Here is a 23,842-nt window from a genome sequence, read left to right on the forward strand (position 1 = left end):
AATAAGCAGGGCGACAATATACGGCCTTGACGTACTCCTTTTCCTATTTGGAACTAGTCTGTTGTTCCATGTCCAGTTATGAAAAGGAAGGACTGATGCTGAGGCAGAAATTCCAATACTTTAGCTACTTTATGTGAAGAACTGACTCAATGGAAAAGACCAGATGCTGGGAAAGATTGAAGGCAGGAGGAGAGGGGGATGACAGAGGATGAGATGGTTGGATGGTATCAATGACTTAATGGACATGAGTTTGACCAAGCACCAAGAGTTGGTGATGGACAGGGAAACCTGGCATGCTGCACTCCATGGGGTCACAAAGAGTCAGACACGACTGAGTGACTATCACTTTCACGTCAGCATCCAAAAGTGATGACCAAGCAAGCAGGTCAATATATAGTGCTGAGCTCAGCAGAGAAATTAGACCTAGAGATAGAGATCTGGGGAGCATCAGACAGCATGGTGAAGGAGGGAATGGCATTTCCTCTGGATGTGGATGGCATTGTATCTGGAGGGATTAAGAAAGAATTGAAGTGGGTTAACATCTCAAAAGTTGTTGCATGCCAAGATGAGGTCAGGCTGTCATGGGAATATATATCGATGCAGATGGTATTTCTGACATCGCTGAGCACTATTTGGTATAGTAAAGACACTCAGTGGCTGATGTGAGTGAGGGGAGCTGTAATGACAGGCAAGGAAAGAGAAACAGAACATGTGACCAGTCCTTTGAGAAGCTTGAGGGAAAAGAGGAGGCCAGAGAGGGTAGAAGCTGAAGGGAGAATAAGATTGGGGAAGAGGTGAGATAAGCTTTACTGTCTGAAATATTTTACTGAGCAGCATTTAATGACTGTAATCAAAAATTGAGCTTTGAGGATAAATAGACCGTGCTAAAGAACTAATGTTCATTAAATCATTTTTCTGTGTCTCTCCTTAATTGGTAATTGGTTTTTGGCCATGACAGATTTGCTTGTTAATTGCTACACTTCCTATTTAATCATGCTTTTATAATTCTCTTAGAGAACATGAAGATTCAAAGGGAGACTTGAATTCCTTTCCATAAATCACCCATGTTAAGACAGGCCAACTACAAGAAAGGTTTTTCCATAAGCCCTCGACCCTGTTTTTACTTTATGTTCTTAAATGTACATCCCACGGTGAGAATGGTATTCCAGGGGAAGGGATCTTGAAAGTTCCACATGCCTCTCTTTATGTTTCTGTTATAATCAGAAGCAGTTCTCTTCTTCAACTTGTTTTGCTTCTCTACTTTACAAAATAATAATTTGTAAAAAAGGGGGCTGGGGGCTACTCTCTAGAGTGGATGACATGCCCTTCAGATTGACTTTGAAAGATGATTAATTACAGCAGCATCTGTTCCGTTTCAAAAGTTGAAATGAAACATACTTGAAAACTCTTACTAAAGGAAATCTATTTTACATACCTATCACTTGTGAGAAGGGCTGATTTAAGTCAGAATTTTGAAGGAGGTAAAGCTAATCATTGGAACTGGCACACAGTACTCTGTTGAACGAAAGCATCTTTTAATAGCCTCTTTCATGGTTCTGTCTTAAGCACTCCACAATGAATTCTTATGAGTTCTGTAATTTCAGAATTGATGGAATTCAGTGTTAGAAGGCTTAGTCACTTAGTCATGTCCAACTCTTTGCGACATCATGGATTGTAGCCCTCCCTCGAGGCTCCTCTGTCCATGGGATTTCCCAGGCAAGAATACTTGGGTGGGTAGACATTTCCTTCTCCCGGGGATCTTCCTGACCCAGGGATTGAAGCTGGGGTCTCCTGTATTGTAGGCAGATTCTTTGGAAAAGGACTTGGGAGCTCACAGAGCCCCCAAGCCATAGGGGGACATAGCTGAGACCCCATGAGTGAAGGATAGACAGACAGTGCCCTGAGGGTTTCAGTCCACTGGTCCAGTACTGTATCTGATGTGGCCAGTCACAGCATGGGACACATGTAGTCTCATGGTTGTTTTTGTAAATAAAGTTTTATTGTAACACAGCCACACCCACTTGTGGACATATCCTCTCTGGCTGCTTTCACTCTCCAGCTGCAGAGCTGAGTAGCTGCCAGATATAGTATGGCTTGAAAACCCTAAAATAGTCCCTTTCTGACCTTGACAGAAAAGGGGCTGAGCCCTGTGGTGCTAGACAGCATGGGCTGCTGGTCCTGGCTGCACTTAAGAATCATTTCAGAGGAAAGTGCAGGGTGCTGGCCCACACCAAGGACCTTATCAGCCCATCTTTCAGGATGGGATCCAGAAACTGACATTTTTTTTTAATGGAGTTTTTTTTATTGAGAAACTTAAGACTTGGGTACATCAAATAAATCCAATTTCTAGGGGAAAAAGTCAAAACCCACAATAGAAAAAAAAATGTTAACACGATCTGAGCCATATCTGAACCCAGAGAATATATTCTTTTAATTGAAAAATTCTAGGTGCTTTGTGGGCTTCCATGGTGGCTCAGATGGTAAAGAATCTTCCTGCAATGTGGGAGACCTGGGTTTGATCCCTGGGTCAGGAAGATTCCCTGGAGGAGGGAATGGCAACCCACTCCAGTATTCTTGGCTGGAGAATTCCATGGACAGAGGAACCTGGTGGGCTACAGTTCATGGGGTCACAGAGTCAGATACAACTGAGTGACTTAGCACACAGCAGGTGTTTCATAATTGACCTCTTGATACAAAATCACCTATTAAATTTGCAATTTGTGGTTCTTGGCGTTGAGGCCCATAGGATAAGCTAGGAAGTCTTCAGACCTGGAGCTAAAAACGGGCTTCCCTGGTGGCTGAGTCAGTAAAGAGTCTGCCTGCAAAGTGGAAGACCTGTGTTTGACCCCTGGGTTGGGAAGATCCCATGGAGAAGAAACTGGCAACCCACTCCAGTATTCTTGCCTGAAGAATCCCATGGACAGAGGAGCCTGACGGGCTACAGTCCACGGGGTCACAAAGAGTCGGACACGACTGAGTGACTTTCACTTTTATTTAGCTTTTGAATCAATCACTTACTCTTGGCTGGAGAATTCCATGGACAGAGGAGCTTGGTGGACTACAGTCTATGGGGTTGCAAAGAGTTAGACACGAGTGACTATCACATACACACATCCTTGTCTAAGAGGTAGCAGTGTGCATGTGTGCTAAGTTGCTTCAGTCATGTCTGACCCTTTGAAACCCCATGGATGGTAGCCCGCCAGGTTCCTCTGTCCATGGGATTCTCCAGACAAGAATACTGGAGTGGGTTGCCATTCCCTCCTCCAGGGGATCTTCCTGACCCAGGGATCTCACCCACATCTGTTATGTCTGCTAAATTGGCAGGCGAGGACAAGATTTTCATATTCAGCCAGATTAAAGTCAGTGTGCTCCATCATGGGGCCTCTAAAGCATATGACCTTGAGACGGTGTTTCAGGCTCTATGTGCATGTTTCTACGGGATATGAGACTGAAGAAAGCCCCATAGAGTGGCACTTCACACATGTCTGCTAGTAGCAGAATCTCCTGGAGGGCTGGGTCCCAGCCCTGCAAGTTCTGTCTGGTGGGTGGGTCTGGGGTAGGTAGGGCTGGCACATGTAACAAGTGTACAGGTGCCGTTTATGCCTTGGACCCATGACCAAGCCTTTGGAGTGCTGACTCAGGTCCAAAAGGCTTGCGTTTCTTATGAAAGTCAAGTCCTGTTAGCCAGGGGAGGGGTTTGGGGATAGATTTATGAACCAACTTCTGGGGTGGTTCCAGACCACGCTGTCAAGACCCTCACCCATCCATATACATCCTCCATGCCCTCCTCTTCACCCGCTCTGGAAGTCTAGAAACCAAGCCATTCTTCTGATCTCTGCTCCTGTACAGGTTTTCTCTTACTGTGTCTTTAAATTCCCGGGGGGAGGGGAGAATACTATTTTGTGTCTTGTCAATTACCTGTATTTTGATTACAGAGAGGCTGGATGGTAGACACTGGAACGTTTCAGGCATAAAAGAAAATGGATTATATGTGGCAAAGTGGTAGAAGGATTAGCAGAAGTTGAATAAATATGTGTAGAAACAGTGAAGGTGAAAACATGCCTTGGTAACAAGGCAAAAGACATAGGCAGAGACAGTGGGCGTGGGAACCACAAATATGATTTTATTTTAAACCAGAAAGCAACAGCAATGGAGAGCTTGGGCTGAGGGTGTGACAGCATGACTCAAGTACCAGGAACTGAACTTGTTCGGGTGAAAAGAGCAGCATACAGAGACTTTCATTTCCCGACCAAGCAAATCACATCCCCATCTTTGTGACACTTGTCAGTGGGTTCCCATTTACAAAGGCTTGCATTGCCTTTCAGATTTTTTGAACAATTTTGTAAATATTTTTTTAAAGGTGAAGGTTTTGGTGCCCGGTTTCTTTTTTGATATACCAGGCATTGAATCAACCACGAGTGAAAAAAAAAATTGTTGAGAGTTTTGCTTAAAGAATAGTAAGAGTTTCTTGTTTGTGGCACTATTGATATTTTGGGCCAGATAATCCTTTGTCATGGGGGCTGTGCTGTACACCATAGGATGTTGAGCAGCATTTCTGGTCTCTACCCACTAGATGCCGGGGGCACCTTTCACAAGTTGCGCCAAACCAAAATGACTCCAGACACTGCCAGATTTGCCCCCATGTTCAGAAGCACTATTTTAAAAACATTCTCCCATACCCATTACCATCTTTGTATCCTTTTTTTTTAAAGACATTTTATAAGGGGAGAGCAGATCACTTGGTTCCCAACACCAAAAGCACATGTACGCGAGCATACGTGTGTTTCTGCAGGCACTGCCGATGTGCCTGGAGCCGAAATGGAATTCCATGTTCGCTGGGGAGCACTGGTTTGGTTCCTCAGAAAGTCTTGAGATCTCAGTACCATAATAAAATGCCTTTTGGTCCTCAGGCCTTTGCCTCTTCTCCAGCAGAAACTCTCATCAACATGTGCAGTTTTTGAAGTCACTTTCTTTTAAAGCCAGAAAGAAAATCTTCACCCAAGCCCACTCTCCATTTTAATCCACGTAGATTTCCACTTGAATTATATGGCCAGTCACTTGTGACAGTGGATTCAGGGTTCTTCATTTCTATCCATCAGAAGGAGAGAGGTACCATGTTTCAGAGTTCAGTTTTGAGGACTGGCTACATAATTTGCGAGGCCCAGTGCTAAATGAAAATGTAGAACCCCTCGTCCAGGCATTACTGAGCATTTCAAGATGGTGCCAGCAGCGTTCACACACTCACGACGTTGGACCCGGCAGCCTTGGTTGGCGTTGCGTCAATTTTGTGTATTAACTGGCACTGCCAGCTCTTTTTCCCCTGTATTGTGATTCTTTCTGTGAAGTAAGAACCTCAAAAACAAAATGCCGTGCCCCCAATCCTTTTAAAGAATTCTACTGCAACAAATGTTGATAGCATATATTTTTCAGACTTTCAAAAAAAAATCCACATGGAAATTTTGTCTACATCATTACAGTAATGAAAGTAAACACTGTGGCCTTTCATCATATACATATTTTCCAGTAAATATGACAACATGGAAATAGTAATCGCTACAATCCACAATGTTTTTAAGTTAGCAAAGAGTGAGACTTCCACAACAAAATGATAACATAATCCCTTGTCCTTATAAAAATAGCCAAAACATAACCTAAATGGCTTGCAGTGAAAACTGGAGTAGTAACTTCTTTAAACTGAAAAAGCATTATAATTCGTGGCAATATTGTCCTCATAAATGCTTTAGATTAACATCATAAGGCAAACTGGAGCATTTATTGTACCTGGAGACCATGATTTAAAAAATCTCAGAAGCTGAGTTTTAGACCCTTTTATTTAAAACCTGTTAGTGTACAAAGTGCATGAAAATATCCATTATTTAGCTACCAAAAAAGTTTGTAAAAATTATTAAGCCAACCCTTTTGGTTTATTCAGGGAAGCCTAATGAACATTGTTTTTCTATTGTAAAAAGAAAAAATTCCATTAAGTTGGCAGAGATTAATTTTTTTTCCATTGAGACATCCATCTTTTAGATGTGAAATTGTTCTAAGTCACTATCAAAATATTCATCTGGGTATAAATAATATAGTAAATATATAGAATCTATCTGTTAAGAAAAAGGAATGCATCTGCCAGTGTAGAGGCAGAAGCCCTGGGGAAGCTGCCCCTGAAACCCAGACTCACGATCACATAATGCGATGCTGAAACAACTGGTTGATTTGCTCAAAAACAAAACCAATAAAAACAGTGTCTAAATCCCCCAGTCTGTCAAAACGGCCACCCCAGCAGCCCAGATAAATATTTTAGCAAATGAAATGGTTGAGAGATGTCATGCCCTTCATCAAGGTAGAACCACTGCCAGATTCCTGGTTCGAGTCCAAGGATGGCTTAGTGTGAAAGTATCAGTCGTGACACCATGGACTGTAGCCCGCTAGGCTCCTCTGTCCATGGGATTCTCTAGGCGAGAATACTGGAATGGGTTGCCATTCCCTTCTCCAGGGAATCTTCCTGACCCAGGGATCGAACCTGGGTCTTCTGCACTGCAGATGGAGTCTTTACCACTGAGCCACCAGGGAAGGCAAAAAAGCCTTATGTCATGGACCACTCCAATGTCTTAGGTCAGCACACTGAGCATTGTATCTGACATGATATTAGCAGGTTCTACTAGCAGGTTCCAAAGTGAGAATAGAGAGTTTGATTTTTTTTTTGTTTTTTTTTTTTTGTTTGTTTGTTTTCTTACAACTCTATTTAACTATACTAGAATATAGAGGGACTTCTACATCTTTCGAGATGTGTTTAAAGGTCTGTTTATTATAACTTCTGAAGCACATATACTAGAGAAGAGTACTTTATGCAATGTCCCTTGTCATTACCAACTCATAAATACTAATGGTTTTTGGTTGGATGTGGTATTGGCGGTTGGGGCCATATGTTGATGTCCTAGAGAGCAAAACTGATCCAAAGCGGTGCTGCCATTTGTGACAGAAAACGTTTATTTCCTCAGCCCCAGTGACAAAAATTATTCAGGGGGAGTGGGACACAGGACAGCTAGTAAACATACTGGAGAAACTTCACAGGCCTAAAGAAATTAGTAAAAGGAAGAAGGAAATAGATTTCTATCGTGACACAGAATCCCACTTCCGAGAAAACACAAATCGGCCTGAATTTTTGAATCATCAGTAGGATTCAAGGTGAATTTTTTCAATTGCAATCTCATTGTTCGTGTTCTCCCAGCATCATCCTACCAGCCATGGAAGGGTAATTACAGGTTTTGCATTAGCAGATCCCCGGCTCCCAAGTCAAGTCTTTCCCTCCTGTCTGTTGCTCTCTCCATGCTACTTGATCCATAAATCCTTCTGACATTGCAGAATGCTTCACAAGAAACCAGTCAGAAAGCCTGCTGACTTCCCTACTAGGTTCAAAACTATTTTTTTTTTTAGTTTGAAAATAGTGGCATATTGTTACACAGTGTTGGTGTGACAGGACCTGCCATGAGATCTGTAGGAAAGAGGATGTGAGAAGGTGGAGAAACACAAACTACAAAAGATCTTGTTTCTCAAGCTCAGAGACTTGTGCTGAAAATAAAGGTTGTCAAGAACTGATAAAACTTACGGGCCTCCTAATGTGCAAAACCAGAGAATTCCTAAGAGTTGTAATCCCCGGTTATGTTCCTATTATAAATAATCTATAAATTTTCCTGTAAATACAAAAACAGGGTGAAGAAATTATTAAAGCCTGTACTTAATACAAAACACAGTGAAAGGGGGGAATCACCCATTGGGAATCCTATCTTAGCTGATTTCTGGATGCTTGTTGTGAGATTTAACCACATTTTGGAAGTCTGTGCTTTCTCAGTCCCCAAAATGGTGGCCACCACCCTTTATATCCCCCAGAAACCAGCTCCACGTGCTCAGGGCAGCTGCTCTGTACAGTCTAGATGGTCAGGGATGGGAAGGCCTGTTATGATGGTCAGACATTTGTTCCACACAGTGAAGGTGGGGCACACGGGCTGCGAGAATGTGATGTCGAAAGTGTAGAGGTGGATGGAGTTCAAGGCATCATAGAAAGCGATGGAGCCATTATCGTAGTCTAGCAGAATGCCGACGCGCCGGAGGTGGGGGGCTGGCTCGATGGGAATCTCCTTGCTGTTGTGTCTTACCACCCAGGTATTGTGGCAGCGGCACAGCACCCAGGAAGCAGAGTTCTTGCCAATCCACTCGTGCTTTGGGGCTGACTTGTATGCAAGGCCAATGGCGTACCTGCAGACGCAAAAGAGCAATGACGAGAACCATGAGCCACACTGCACACATACATGAAATCCTTTCTGTGATCCTTGTCATCCCTGTTCACTCTTTAGTGAAAGCTTGGGCAAGAACCCTGACCCCTCTTCCCCATCTTCTTCCCTTCTGGACATAAGAGTTGGCAGAAAAGGGCCATTATATTGACTCAAATTCCTGTTTACAGTGCAGATGTTATGAGAGAATTAGAACTTTGTATTTGGCTGTCTTTTTTTTTATATTCATGAAGACCCATGCAGTAGATTCTTGAGACCAGTGGCATCCAGTAGAACTTTCTGCAGTGACTGACATGTTCTGCTCTGTTCAATATGGTAGCCACAAGCTGCATGTAGCTATTGGGCACTTGAACTGTGGCTGGTGAGACTGAGGAATTGAGTTAATTATAGTCAAGTTAGTTTCAAGAGCTGCATGTGGCCCATGGCTACCATCTTGGACAGCACAGCCCTAGACTTCTTCTGACCTTCTAAAGATCTTCTGACCTTCTTTGAATTTTTCAACTGACATCTTGCCTGTCATCTTCACAAGGCAAGCATGGAAAATAAGTTTCATTTATGGGGATAGGTTCTTTGCCATCTCCCAGCCTCAGTTTTCTCATCTGTAACACAGGGACAATGACTGTCATTGTGTCTCAGAGTTATTTTGAGGAGTTAAGAAAAGAATATGTGTTAAGATCCTGGGCCTAAGACCTAGCATAGAATAGCCAGTAATTGTTATTTTATGATCTTTGCTCAATGACACATGACTAATAACTACCAGAATAGGAATTTGACCCGAGGATGATTTAAAAGGCCACATGACTTAAACAAAACTCCCTAATGCCTTTTCTCACCAGAGGAGCCCTTTTGGTTTTATTTCCTACTATATTTACAAACATCCTGAATGTCTCTGAACTGGTAGATGTCCTAGTTAATCTAAATGTTCTCTCACTGCTCAAAAAAAAAAAGTTCTAAATTCTTTCTACAGTGTTCTAAGCTTCTTAATCTCTTTTCAGCCTGCTGAAACATGCCTCCATAATGCAGTATTTCTCAGTTATTAAGATAAGCAAGGGCTTCCCAGTGATAAAGAATATGCCTGTTAATGCAGGAGATGTGGGTTCAATCCCTGGGTCAGGAAGATCCCCGGAAGGAGGAAATGGCAACCCACCCCAGTACTCTTGCCTGGAGAACTCCCAAAAACAGAGGAGCCTGGTGGGCTGTAGCTGCAAAAGAGTTGGACGCTACTTAGCAACTAAACAACAAGATAAGCAAAACCCATCATTCTTAATAAATAGTGAGTGATTCAGAGTTCAATTCTTAACATGTTACAGTAGAAACCAGTCTAACTGGATGTTGACATATGGTACCTTACTGCCATAGAGAGAAAAACTTCACTGGTCTTTGACATAATGACATTCTTTCAAACATCATGTGCTGGATTTAGAATATAATCACTTAAAGAGTGATGTGTTCAAAAAAGAAAACATACCATGACTGAATTAAGAGAGGATGGAACTGATCCTCTGGTAAGCATTGGGTACCAGCCTGTGTGCTGTCAAACCTCTGCACTTCACCCTCGTCAATTCTGTTCAGCATTTTAGGGACACTCCTGGGGTGGCATTTCCCAGAATCCTCTTTCCAATATGGAGTCCTGGTCAGATTCTGCCACTCAAACCCGTGCACAAGATCCAGAAGTTCTAAGAGAAGGCGAAACACTCTTTTCCAGACAGTAGACAGCACACGTGAGGTCTGTGGAAGTTTCTGGGCAGACTCCTGGGTGTACCTTGCCTCTGGGCTATGAATAGCTTTCTGCCTTCCAGGAGAGGAGTAGCAGGCTCCCAGAAGCCTTGGCCCTCTTTCTCCTTGGTGGACCTAGGTAAAGGCTTTTCTTTTTCTCTGAACCCTAACAGACATTTCGGAAATGTTTTTGTTTTGCACTTTTCAGTATTCTCCCGCAAGACATTCTATCTGTCCTGGCAGACACCATTTCCCTTGTCAGATAATTTGAAACTTGCATTTGCATCACAAAATAGCCACATTTCTGTATGGTTTCCTTCTTGCTGCTGTATACCATTTTTATTTTTTAGTAAAGAACTTTTGACCTTCCTTTACCATTTGAACCTTAACTGAACCCCCTATGGAGTAGCTGTGGCAAGTATGACTGACTTCATTTAGCAAATGGGAAAACCAAGAGAAGGTTAAAATGAGCAAAATCTAGACTCTCGCCCCTTCCCTCTTAAGTTGGGTTCCTGTAATCTGTGCGTGAACCCACATTTAGTTAACACCATTTCCTAAAATACCAAGAGCACATTAACAGCATTAGAATAAGAAAATAACTACATGTCTAGTCCATTAAGCAACGGAAAATACCATTATATTATCATTAATCTGTAAAATTATGTGCATATTTCCAGTGAGCTTGAAAGGTGCAGGCGGAAGGCAATGTTCCATTAAGGTATGCAGTGAGACTCAGAGAATTCAAAATGTATAAAATGATGTTTCTCAGAGCAATGTTAACATGCCCCATAGCATGGATTATAACATACAAGTAAATTTCAAGTCAGCACTATACTTCACAAGAAAATACATGCATTATTAGATGTTGCAAATCAAAGTATTATAGGCGTTTGATAGTAAAGGTCACCCTTTCCTCGCTACACCTCCCAGGAAATGTTAAACTACTTTCTACGTGAGAATTTTCTGAAACGGACACGAGTTTGTAAAGATGTGAAGCGTGGCAATTAATGTGAGAATATTTTCCCCCTGCCTCACGAGTTGGTTTTGACATCTGGTGTTTTCAAGGTAATGCTGATCTGTGTTTGTATAACTGAAGTGGTGTGGTGGAATTCCCCACACCATTCGTCAATGGGGATGAGATCATAATGATCAGGTATCATTTATCATAAGTAATTATTAAGGGGGTTGTAATTATTTAGACACTGGATTCTGTCCCAGATTAACAGAGCCCGTTAATTAACTAGAAATGTTTGCTCTTTTGCACCTGCAAAAATTAACTGTATTTTCCTTTGGGCTTTTATCTTGCCCCAGTGCAGCTACACATTGTAAATGCCAGCCTGGACCAGAGCCAAATATAGGGGGAGGATCTGTCCTTCATCCTTCAGAGGGATGTTGAAACAGGAATGTTCTGAGCAAAGAGAACCTTGAGGGTCACAAGAGGGGAAAAAACCTACTTGCTTGGCTAATATGCAAACTGTTGTTTGGAAAAAGCCAACACCCAAGCTTATGAATGTGTATCAACACTGTAAAGGACTTAGACATACTACATTATTTGCATAGACTTGAACTGAAAGGTTTCTTTTTTGTAAAATAAGTGTTTTAGCATCTTTATCTCAAAAAAGATACTGTTACCATACTCATCATCTGCAAGTTAGGCAGTTTTCAGTTTTAGAGTTTTTTTTTTTAAAGCAAAGATTCAACTATCACTTATTCACCACAGTAAGCCTTAAAGTGTATTTTTTTTCCCTTTATGGTTTATTACAGGATATATTTTCAAAAAATTTCTCTTGGAGCCACTGATTTGACAATGTTGTGTTAGTTTCAGGTATACAACAAAGTGAATCAGTTATCCATAATACACATATCTTGGGAAGATCCCCTGGAGGAGGACATGTCAACGCACTCCAGTATTCTTGCCTGGGGAATCCCATGGACCCAAGAGACTGGTAGGCTCTGGTCCATAGCGTTGCACAGAGTCGGACATGACTGAAGCAACTTAGCACATCCACGTATCTGCTCTTTTTTAGACTCTTTTCCCATATAGGTCATTACAGAGTATTGAGTAGAGTTCCCTGTGCTATACCATAGGTCTTTATTAGTTGTTTGTTTTATATATAGTATAATAATATGTATGTGTCAATCCCAATTGCCCAATTTAACCCTCCCCTCCTTTGTCCCTGATAACCATAAATCTGTTTTCTATATATGTGACTCTATTTCTGTTTTGTAAAGAAGTTCTTTTTAGATTCCACATATAAGTGATATCATATATTGGTCTTTCTCTGTCTGATTTCACTTAGTATGATAATCTCTAGGTCCATCCATGTTGCTACAAATGGCATTATTTCATTATTCTTTTTATGACTAATTATTATAGGATATTGAATATAGTTCCCAATGCTATCCAATAGGATCTTATTGTTTATCTATTCTATATGTAATAGTTTGCATCTGCTAGTCCCCAACTCCCAGTCCATCCCATCCCCTCCTTCCCTGGCAACCATAAGCCTGTTTTCTACCTGACTCTGTTTCTGCTTCTTAGATAAGTTCACTTGTATCATATTTTCGATTCCACATATAAGTGCTATCACGTGGTATTTGTCTTTCTGTTACCATGATCATCTCTAGGTCCATTCACACTGCTGTGAATGGCATTGTTTCACTCTTTTTATAGCTGAGTAATATTCCATTGTGTATATATACCACATCTTCTTTATTCTGTTGATAGACCTTTAGGTGGCTTCCATGTCTTGGCTATTGTGAATAGCACTGCTGTGTACTTTGGGGTACATGTATTTTTTCAAAACATGCTTTTCTCTGGATATATGCCCAGGGGTGGGATTGCTGGATCATGTAGTACTTTTATTTTTATTAGTTTTTTTTTTTTTAAGGAAATTCCATACTGGTTTCCATAGTGGCTGTAGCATTTTACCAAATCTGGCCCTCAGTTTGTTTTTATAAAGTTTTATTTGCACCCATTCGTGAATGTGTGGTCTATGGCTGCTTTTCCCCCACAACAGTAGAGGTGACCAGTTGGGAGAAAATCATCTGGCCTGAAAACCAAAAATACTGGCTCTCTGGCCCTTTTCAGACAACATTTGTGGACCTTTGGTTTACAGCTTGTACGCTGATTGCACCTATGAGCTGTGTGACCTTGGGCCTCAGTCAGTTCATCTGTAAAATGGGATATTAGTACTTACATTTCTGGGACTGTTAGGATCAATAAATGAGTTACCATTTGTAAAATGCTTAGGCCAGTGCCTGGCACAAAGTTGTGCCAGATAAAGGCTGGTTAGTAAAAATTATAATTGTTCATAAAGGGAGCTATTTAAGTGGCCATCTATGAGACAGGAGGGCAGGGTATGAGGTATAGTTTGTGGCTGTGGAACAGGCAAGGTCAGTTTTGTAAGGTGAACTTGGCAGAGTTCACTAATTCCCATGTCCACTGCCCTGACCTCTAACCCTTGGGCTTAGAGAACTCAGTGAGCCCAAGTCATTGGGCTGGACCTAAAGGAACACTTTGAAATAAGTCTTGGCCGAGGATCACTGCTTCCCCCACAAGCACTGATGGGCCCAGTTTAGAGTCACAAAACATACAAGGCAACAGAAACTAACTTCAGTGATGAAGAACAGGAATTAAAGTAGGAATTGGTGAATTTTCTCTGTAAAGGCCAGAAAGCTAATATTTTGGCCTTGTGGACCACAGAATTTTGTCTTACCTAATCAACTCTGCTGTGTGGGTCAAAGGTAGCCATAGACAATACGGAAAAGAATGGGCCTGGCCGTGTTCCCATAAATAGCTTATTTATAAGAAGACACAGTGGGCCAGGTTTGGCTGTAGTTGGCTGACCCATGCTTTAAGGCATGAAAGGGCAGTATTAGCATACTAGCCTTCCCAGGGACTGGGGCTCAAGTCTTGCTGAAAATAAAAAATGGATGGAGTTAAAATGAGTTATTTTTCTTATTGGCCGAATGGTAGATTAAATGATTGCTTAGTACATATTCACTCTCTCCTCTCAACTCCATGGGAGGAATATACTTCCCTGTACCACTGGCCTTGAGCCTGGCTGTGTGACTGGCTTTGGCCAATGAGAAGTTAGTAAGACATGATACAAGCAGAGGTTTGAAATGTGCTTGTGTAATTGGGTTTGTACTCTCAGATTCCTCAAGAAGGATATGACCTGAGTAGCCCACATGTCCAAACAGGATGAAGAAGCCCATGGAACAGACCTAGATCCAACCTTCAGCTTAAGCAAGGCCCAGTTGAGATTAGCCTTGATCAGCTATCCCAGAGATGTGAGTGTCAGTGAACAGTAGTAAATGATTGTTGGCTGAAGCTACTGAGTTTTGGGGTGTTTATTATGTAGCATTACTATAGCAACAGCTGACTGATAAAGCTTTTGTGCATATTATTCTTCAAGATGGACCTTGGGCTGGGTTGATGGTCTGACAAAGTATAGAATGAAATATGCTTTTTTTTTTTATGATTGTAGGACAATATCCATCAACAGTTGAATGGATAAAGAAGATGTGGTACATACACTCAATAGAATACTACTCAGCCATAAAAAAGGATGAAATAATGCCACTTGCAGCAGCATGGATGGACCCAGAGATGATCATACTCAGCGGAGTAAGTCAGACAAATATCATATGATATCACTTATGTGTGGAATCTAAAATATGACACAAATGGACTTATTTACAAAACAAATAGACTCACAGACACAAAAAACAAACTTGTGATAACCAAAGCGGGGAGAGAGGAGGGCTAAATTAGGAGTTTGGGATTAGCAGATACAAACTACTATGTATAAAAAGGTGGGGAATAAGGTCATGCTGTGCAGCACAGGGGGCTATGTTCAATATCTTGTGATCATCTATGGTGGAGGAGAATGTGAAAGAGAATACACTTCAATCAAAGTGCCTACCATGTGCTTCCGCTTATGACCACTTCCCAGTAATGGCGGCCACTATCAATGAACACGTTTCCAGCTACGCCATAGCTGCCTTGGCTGGTGAAGCGCTCGGGCGTATGGCTCTTTTTGGATGACGACTCATCACGTTCTACCGTCAAGTTATCATGGGACACCTTTAGCTTTCGATGTGCAGATTTGGGGTCCAGTTTAAATGGTTGGCCTAGAAACAGGGTTACAAAACACAAAAAAAGGTAGATGAAAAGAACTGTGGATTTTAACTTCAGCAAGAACATATTTTCAGAATAAGCTTTAAAAAGGACAGTAAAATAGTGAGGACAAACATGTCCCTGCCTCCGAGAGCTTGCAGTCAGCTCTGAGCTGTGGGTGCAAGGTAGCTTCCCTCACTGTTCAACAACAGTGGGTGAGGATCAAGCAGAGTCTGTGGTGCAAGCTTTGCTGGGGATCCCAGCTACACACCAGCAGCACAGTTAATTTGCTGGCCGACATCATCCTGGAAGGGAGGAGAAAACGAAGACTTCATTTTCAACCATTCCCCTGTTCAGCCAGCTTCATATGAATTCATGCTCAATAGACCTCAGAAACCAAACACATCAAGACTGCAGGTTTTAATGTACAGAACGTTCTAATGGCTTATATTATTTTGAGATTGTTCCAAATTAGAGCAGTATTCTCATGAGCTTAAAATGATGATCAAATGGGCTATTTTTCAGCCCATAAGATCAGGAGGAAAATGTGGCAGGTTACTACCTACCTGGGTTTTTGAGTTCTAAGTTCATTTATAGATGTAAAAGTTCCTTTATAGACATAATAAGGTCCTCTCTATTTCATTTATTCATTTTTGCGTTTTGAACATTGAACCATTGTAAAATTCTGGCTGAATCACAACTGAATATCCATCCTCTCAGTAACTGTTACTGCTTTGAAAATTCAACAGTGGTGTGGGGGCCATCCTGTCATTCAACCACGTTGCATACCAGACACTTAAAGGCAGGAAATGGATTACAATGTGATGCAAATACCATGATGTTCAAACTCCACTGCTGTGTTGGAAGGCCGCTTCTGCACAGTGCTCAGACAATCACCAGAAACAGTCTGGTAAGTCTGACTGTGGCAATACAGGATGCTGGCTGAGAAACTGAGGCAGAGAACCTGGAGCAATTGTGTGTGTTACGTCATATGCAGGAAGGCCAAAGGGTATCACTCCTTGGATAAAAACATGACAATGGCACTTCAAAAATTCTTTCTTGTAGATCAGGGACCAGCATACTTTTTCTGTAAGAGGCCAGATATTTTCCCATTTTCAGCTATGCTGGCCATGTGGTTTCTTCTGGGGCTATTTAACCCTGCAGTCAAAACATGGCAGCAGCTAGAGACACGGGTGAACAGATGGGCAGTGCTGTGTGCCAATAAAACTTTATTTACAAAAACAGGTAGCTGAATCTGGCCCATGGGCAATAGATTGCTGACCCATTTTTAGATTTCTGTTCATATCAAAGAAAACCTTAAAGGGGACCTGAGAAAATGCTCAAGTGTTGAGCAGGCAGGGGTATTCTCAAAGACTATAAGACCTACTGAAGTCCATGTGTAGTTTAAATTTTGGCCTGGCTTATAAAAGAAAAAAAAATGGTCCTCAGGAATGATCACACCAGTTAAGACAAAAAGACTCTGAAGATAGATTGGCTTAAAAGGTGTGATAAACCATAATGGAAAAGAATATGAGAAATGAATGTATCTACATGTACAACTGAATCACTTTACAGGAGAAATTAAAGCAACATTGTAAATCTGTACTTCCATCAAATTTTAAAAAAAGAAAAAGGTGATGATAGAATGTGCCTTAAAAATAATTGGACCCTAATGGGTGGTTAGGAAGGAATTCCATAAAGGTGCAGCCATCACTGAAGATGAGGGTTGTGTTATACTTACCCTTCTCCCAGTGAGGAAGATCAGGTCACAGCCATTGAAAAGACTGGCCTTATAATGGCAAGATCCATCATGTTTACCTCAGCTCCCACCCCGACCCACACATACACGGAGCAGGGTCTTGCCATCTGGTGGTAGGTCCAACCCCCTGCCTCCACAGAGAACAAATTCCACTTGTGCCATGTATATGTTTCTCAAGGAAACTATGACCTACTCTGTCTAGGTTCAAAGCTTTTGCTTTAATGAGGATAGATTAGTTCAAAGGAGAAATTAATCATTTACTTGGCTAAATAATTCAATGCATTGTAAGATCTGTATACCTAAGAGTTCGGCAAACTACAGCCCGCAGGCCATATTGAGCCCACTGCCTGTGTCTTTCAATAAAGTTTTAATGAAGCGTGGCCAGGCCATGCTTTTCTACCAGAGTTGAACACCTGTGACCAAGATCATCTGACCTGCACAGCCCAGAACAGTTACTATTTGGCACATTACAGAAAAAGTTTACCAACCTCTTGTACATAATTTAATAACATCTGGTTAATGATTGCATGCCTAGAAGTACAAGATTACCTGTCCATATGAAATGAATACATTATCTTTAGTAAAACCAATAAGGCACAAATAAGAAGCTTCAAAGATCCATTCTACAGAATAAACCTCAATGTATGTATTGGGTTGGCCAAAAAGTTCATTTGGGTTTCCCATATGCTGTTACAGGTTTTTTCCAGTATGTATTCGTTTTTCCCCTTATTCTTCAAAGACATTTCCTTCTCTACCAGCAGAACCCTTGAGAAATTAGCTTATATTTAAGAATATATGTCTTAAGGACAGATATGTGGAGTAAAATTAAGTGACTTGACTACTAAAATCACAGATTGGGTTAAATGAGGGTTCTTCTTAAAATGTATTTCCTATAGATAGGCTGGCAACCCTAAAGCATGATGTGATGTTGACATACTCCAATCGACTTTCTCCTGGGAGGTCTTATGCAAACAAATACCATATTATATAGCATAATATTTCTAGACCAAAAAGATGTGGAGAAAGAAGAGGAGGATAAAATAAAACACATGTGGGCAGAGAGAGAGAGAGAGAGTGGGAGATGACAGTGTTACAAGATGCATGTACGCATAGCCCAGTTCACTCTTCGTTGTTGGGACCATCCTGGACACAGTGGGAGTTTCCCATCACTCCTGGCATCTAACCACTCGACACCAGTAACACCCAGCTGTAACAACCAGAAATGACTCCAGATGTGGCTCAGTGTCCCTCTGGGGACCACAATCACTTATGATTGAGAATCACAGACCTAGAAGCTACCTGAAGAAAGACTTAGTAATTTGAGATTCTGCTGTTGGGGCGGGAAGATCCCCTGTAGGAAGAAATGGCAAGCTACTCCAGTATTCTTGCCTGGGAAATCACATGGACAGAGGAGCCTGGTGGGCTACAGTTCATGGGGTCACAAAGAGTCGGACACGACTTGAGTGTGCACACACACACATATATATGGAAAAGAAACCGTTGGCAATTTACAGAGAGTCCTAGCTCTGTGCCAGGCTTGGAATAGAGGATTGGATGGAAAAACCCTGACTCCATGCTGGCTCTTTGCTTGCTGTCTCAGGTTGTAAGCAATGCCTGGGACAGAGAAAAGGGAAATGAAGGGGGCCAGGGGCAGCTGGAAGGAGAGCAGGTTAGAGATGATAGTTCTGCTGAGTTCATGTCACGTACTGTTTGTCTTCAACTTCCCAGGCTCACTGCTGCGGCTGCCTGCCTGGTTGATGGCCTTGACAATGAAGATGTACTTGGTGCCGCTCTGCAGCCCATGGACCGTGTAGTGGTTCTGCTTGATGTTGGGCACGATCATCCAGCTATCAGCCGAGTTGCACAGACCTGCAAAGCCAAGCAGACGTGGTGAGTTCTTTGGAGCAAGCATGGGGCAAATCTGTATATTAAGGTTGTAGAATTTTCAGTTATTGGGATCACCAGTGAAAAGCTTTGTGACTTCTTCAGGTGCCACCAATCAACTTGAGTGTTCAGTGTCTGCTTACAATAAGGACAGCAACCTTTATTTATTATTATATATTCTCACCATGTACTCTAAGTGGAAAGACCAGCTAAGATGACTGTTTTGCAAATTCTGTTCCATGTGGATGGGAGCAGTCGTATCTTAAGCACCATGCCTGGTCATGTGTTACTAGGTGCTGTGGGATGGAAAGAAAGCAAGTGACCACACATCCCTCCCCCCGGCTTGCATCATGATTACCGTTCAATCTTGGATCTCATCAATTTTGAGACTCACAGAGGGTAAGAACAGACCCAGATCATGTATGAGACATTGGCCTCACTAATGGAGATGTAGGAGGTCCTATTTTTTTGCTTCTCATTCTCCACCACCCCCAGGATGGGTGGAGAGGGGAGAGACGAGAGTCGGGCCCAGTATCAAAGAGATGTTTTCAGCATCAGCCACAGCTGCACAACAAAATGGCTTCCTTTTTCCTCATGTTCTTCCCAGCATCGTAAAAGTAGTGACTTTGTGGCTACTCCTTCTAAAGAGATAGGATATGTTGTCTTTTACCTCCTGGCTTTGAATTTGGCTATGTGACCTGCTCTGGCCAAGAGAACGAGGCTGCAGTGACAACACACCAGTGGCAAGAGGAGACATCACAAGCGCTTGAGAGTCTGTGGCCCTCTTGGGCCTCTACCATGGGGAGGACATTCTGGATTGTCTGCTCATCCAAATGGGAGCAGAGACACAGGGACCAGCTCAATGGCCCAGCCAGTTCAGGACTGAGACCAGCAGAAACTGGCCAACACCAGCCCAACTTTGGACATGAGAGCTAAGAAAATGATTATGGGGCTTGTCTGTGGTCCAGTACTGGTGTGGTTGTAATTGATTCAGGACATGTGTTCCTACAAAAACCCTGGAGCCATGTGGCAACCAAAGGCAACTCAGGGCCCAGTGGAGCTCTGACAAAAGCATCACCAGGGGCTGTGACCAGCTGCATCCCCAGTGTGGCTGGTTCCAGAACAGAGCAGGGCCAGTGCTCTGGCTGCCCGCTGCAGGATGTGGTTTGAGGAGCAGTTTGCGGATTTACGATGCTGGGAAGAACATGAGGAAAAAGGAAGCCGTTTTGTTGTGCAGCTGTGGCTAATGCTGAAAACATCTCTTTGGTACTGGGCCTGACTCTCGTCTCTCCATCAATCTCCACTCTAATCAAACCTTTGCCCAGCCCCCTGGTGACTGGGCTGTCGTGGCTGTTTCCTGACTCTGGTGAATTTCCTTCACTAATTCTCAGTAGAAGGCCGAGCCCTTCCACTTCCTGAGGGGCTTCTCAACTTGCCACCCCTCCTTCCCTTTCAGGGGATTTGCAAGTCAAAGGGTTAGTTCTTTTGATCTTGAGGCAACTTACACCTTAACCATACTTCATCTTACCTCTGTGAGTTTCTAGTGAAATGTACAAAGAAATCACAAATGCATATCCATACCAACCCACAAGTATCAGCATAGCAGTTCAAGATGTTCACGCCCCAACAGCTGTCTCTGAATCCTACTAAATACCATCTCCAAGTTTTCAGTTTGGCATTGTTCATGAATCTCACCAAAGAACTTAAAAATTATGAAAAATTATGTTAATTATGAAAATTCACCCCCTAAGATATGTACCTGGGGTACACGGTATTTTCAGCCACACTTCGATGAGTCTTTAAATAAATAAATATACATGTTCACATATATGAGAAACCTTGTGAATTTTCTCTTACTCTTTTCATTTCCATATCTCACAGAGTTGCCATAAAGCAAGGAAGTAATGTGAGGCTCAGACAAGAGGCTGAGGGTGGTGTGCCAGTGTTTGGAGATGTACCAGAGTAACTAAGGCCCCATTCATCCCTCACCCCCAGCATCCCCCTCATTCTCATACCAGTTCTCATCTGTATAAGACCGAGGTACACATCCACACGTAGCTTAGTAACATGGGACTCTCCCACTTACATATCTCTTTTGATCCTTTCTCATTTTCCCTTTTCCCTGAACATAGAGGTAACAAACTCAACACTTCAGGCAAGTGTCACAACCAAACAGCAGATGTTGATCCAACCAAAGAAGGGTCATTTTGAATTCTGAGCTCTGGGCCCTAAGAAGCCTCTAACTCACCTTTGGATTCTGAGCTCTGGGCCCTAAAAAGCCAATAACTCACTTTAGATATTTAATAATACTATTACAGTACTAATAAAACAACAGACAGAAAACAAACTTAAAGTTATCAAAGGGGAATGGTGAGGAACAAATTAGGAAGTTGGGATTAACTCAGACATACACACACACTACTATATATGAAATAGGTAATCAACAAGGACCTATTATAGAGCACAGGGAACTCTACTCAATAGTTTGCAATAACGTGTAAGGGAAAAGAATCTGAAAAAAATGTTTAGCTGAATTACTGTGCTGTTCACCTGAAACTCACACAAACTGTACATCAACTATACTTCAATAAAAATTAAGTGAAAGAATGAGCTTTTCTGTTCTAGGATAACCCACTCATATTTCTAGACCTTTATCAATAGCAGTCTGGCGTGGAAGCGAACAATAATAGCATTCACTAGAATCAACTGAGAATCCTATCAATGTTGGTGCATTTACACTGTTTCTGTTTAATTGCATATGTCACAGCAAAATGACTATTGTGGTCAAAGAAAGCAAATGTAAAAATGTTTCAATAAACTTTACATCACTGTATAACCCCGATGCGGGGTTTCATGTGGTGGGGGAATGCTTTCAGCAACTTTGTAAAGCAGATGTCTGAAATTGCTGCAAACTGCAACTTGGCTTACAGTCTGAAGTCTTAACCTAAAACAAAAAGACTAAATGCTTCAGAAACCCTTTCCAAACTAAAAAGGGACCCTGACCATCCTGATTATTTTGAAGAGGTCACTAATTTTTTTCTGTGAATATTAAAAGAACAAAATGTTTATGGAGTAGTAAAATGTGATTGGATAACTTGACCCTGGGACAGTCTGCTTTCATGAATGCTAACGCTGAAAATTTAGGCTTACCTCCATCGCCAAGGTCATAGTTGAGAAGTTGATTATAAATGCCAAGAAAGCAGTCCTATGTCGACCATTCTCTGGTGGGGCCTGGAGTAAGTGGGATGCCTCAAAGTGCACCATTATTGCATTGCTAGTGTTGGTCAAGTGCCAGCACCACTTAACTTCTTGCATATGGCGCCAAGCACCAGACTTCTCTGCCTCGATACCCCACTGTGTCGGGACTGATGACCAGGTTTTATTCATCACTTTATGAAACACCCGCATAACTATCCCAACTAAAACGTGTACTTCTCTCTAAAGTCATTTTCAATCATCTTTGATGGGATGCCAACACTCACCTTCTCCAATTCAGCCTGAAGTAGTAAAACAACAGTGGAACTTGGAAGATAATTAGTTCATATGGCAACAGTCTAGTTAGGTGATTTTGTACTTTTTTTCTCTCATTCACAATGGGTCAGAAGCATCTCCCTACATGATGGTGCTCATTACTAGATCCTAGTTATGTTTGGGATTTCAGAGCCTTGTAGAGCAACTGTCTGTCGTCTTACAGTAAAACATTATGTATAAAACATTATGCAACAATGGACACCCTTTAGAGAGACTGCATACCAGCTTATAACACCCTTTGTCTCTTCGACCAGAGTGGAAAGAAGTGAATGCTCTCTTCCTTCTTCTGAATACAAATGGTATATATCTAAAAACCTTCATGAATATTTTCAAAATGACTAAAATAAATTAAATACAGATAACTACTTTGCCATGAAAGCCTGAAGACATGGATCCTTTGACTTTTGCCAATAATAAAAATAGGCTGCTGGGAAAAGGTTCCAATTGAAGATTGTCAATGATGCATTAAAAATCGTTTTGGAAAAAACATGGAAACATTGTAAAATTAAATACATATCTATGTCTCAACAAGCAATTCGTTAACACCTACATCCATAAGCCTGTTCATAAAAATGAAAAATAAAAAAAATTAACATTGTCATTAATTTTGCATTTGAGTGTATGAATTTAATTAGGGATAGTCTTTTTATAAGATTAAAAAGCTCCAGAGATAGTATCTAATTATCCTTCATGAAAGTCAGTTGAGGGCAATTAACTAGAATTTATTATGACAAGTGAAGGAACCATGACTTAGGACAGTAAAAGTCTGCCTCGTGGCACATGGAGCTACAGCCAGCTTTGGAGCATTCTTTCTCCTAATTTTCCATAGAGTTTTATACTCTTAGATCTTATCATTCAGTAGAACATCTGCAAAGGACAGTCTTTTCAACTGGCAGGAGAGATGAACAAACAACATTCAGTGAAGGCCTTTCATGTGAAGACTGTGTTAAATGCTATTATGTAGATCAGGGGTCCCCAACCCTTGGGCCATGGACTGGTACTGGTCCATGGCCTGTTACAAACTGGGCCACACAGCAGGAGGTGAGCAGGTTGGCCTCCAAAAAAATGGTACCTGGTGCCAAAAAGGTTGGGGACAGCTGATGTAGATGATCCTGGCAAACTGCATGACTGGCTTTTATCATGTGACAAAAGATATAATGACAGTGAGTCTAGTCTATATTTTTGTAGGAACAGTAACACTGAATAACAGAATGGGAAAGACTAGAGATCTTTTCAAGAAAATTAGAGATACCAAGGGAACATTTCACGCAAAGATGGGCTCAATAAAGGACAGAAATGGTATGGCCCTAACAGAAGCAGAAGATATTAAGAAGAGGTGGCAAGAATACACAGAAGAATTGTACAAAAAAGATCTTCATGACCAAGATATTCACGATGGTAGGCTCACTCACCTAAGGCCAGACATCCTGGAATGTGAAGTCAAGTGGGCCTTAGAAAGCATCACTATGAACAAAGCTAGTGGAGATGATGGAATTCCAGTTGAGTTATTTCAAATCCTGAAAGATGATGCTGTGA

General features: G+C 41.8%; 1 protein-coding gene across 5 annotated transcripts in view; it reads right to left on the minus strand.

The window, feature by feature from the left end:
* Positions 1-4,103: 4,103 nt before the first annotated feature.
* The window catches only part of MID1 (midline 1), a 413,412-nt gene continuing 393,673 nt past the window's right edge, over positions 4,104-23,842 (minus strand). For all 5 annotated transcript variants that reach the window (XM_070289738.1, XM_070289737.1, XM_070289740.1 and 2 more), the window contains exons 8-10: positions 18,599-18,760; positions 14,939-15,146; positions 4,104-8,256 (exon numbers count right to left, since the gene is read on the minus strand). In XM_070289738.1, coding sequence (XP_070145839.1) covers positions 7,908-8,256; positions 14,939-15,146; positions 18,599-18,760 — 719 coding nt within the window. In that variant the 3' untranslated portion in view covers positions 4,104-7,907. The remainder of the gene's footprint in view (positions 8,257-14,938; positions 15,147-18,598; positions 18,761-23,842) is intronic.

Source organism: Ovis canadensis, chromosome X, assembly GCF_042477335.2.
Source record: "Ovis canadensis isolate MfBH-ARS-UI-01 breed Bighorn chromosome X, ARS-UI_OviCan_v2, whole genome shotgun sequence".
Classification (NCBI taxonomy): Eukaryota; Metazoa; Chordata; class Mammalia; order Artiodactyla; family Bovidae; genus Ovis; species Ovis canadensis.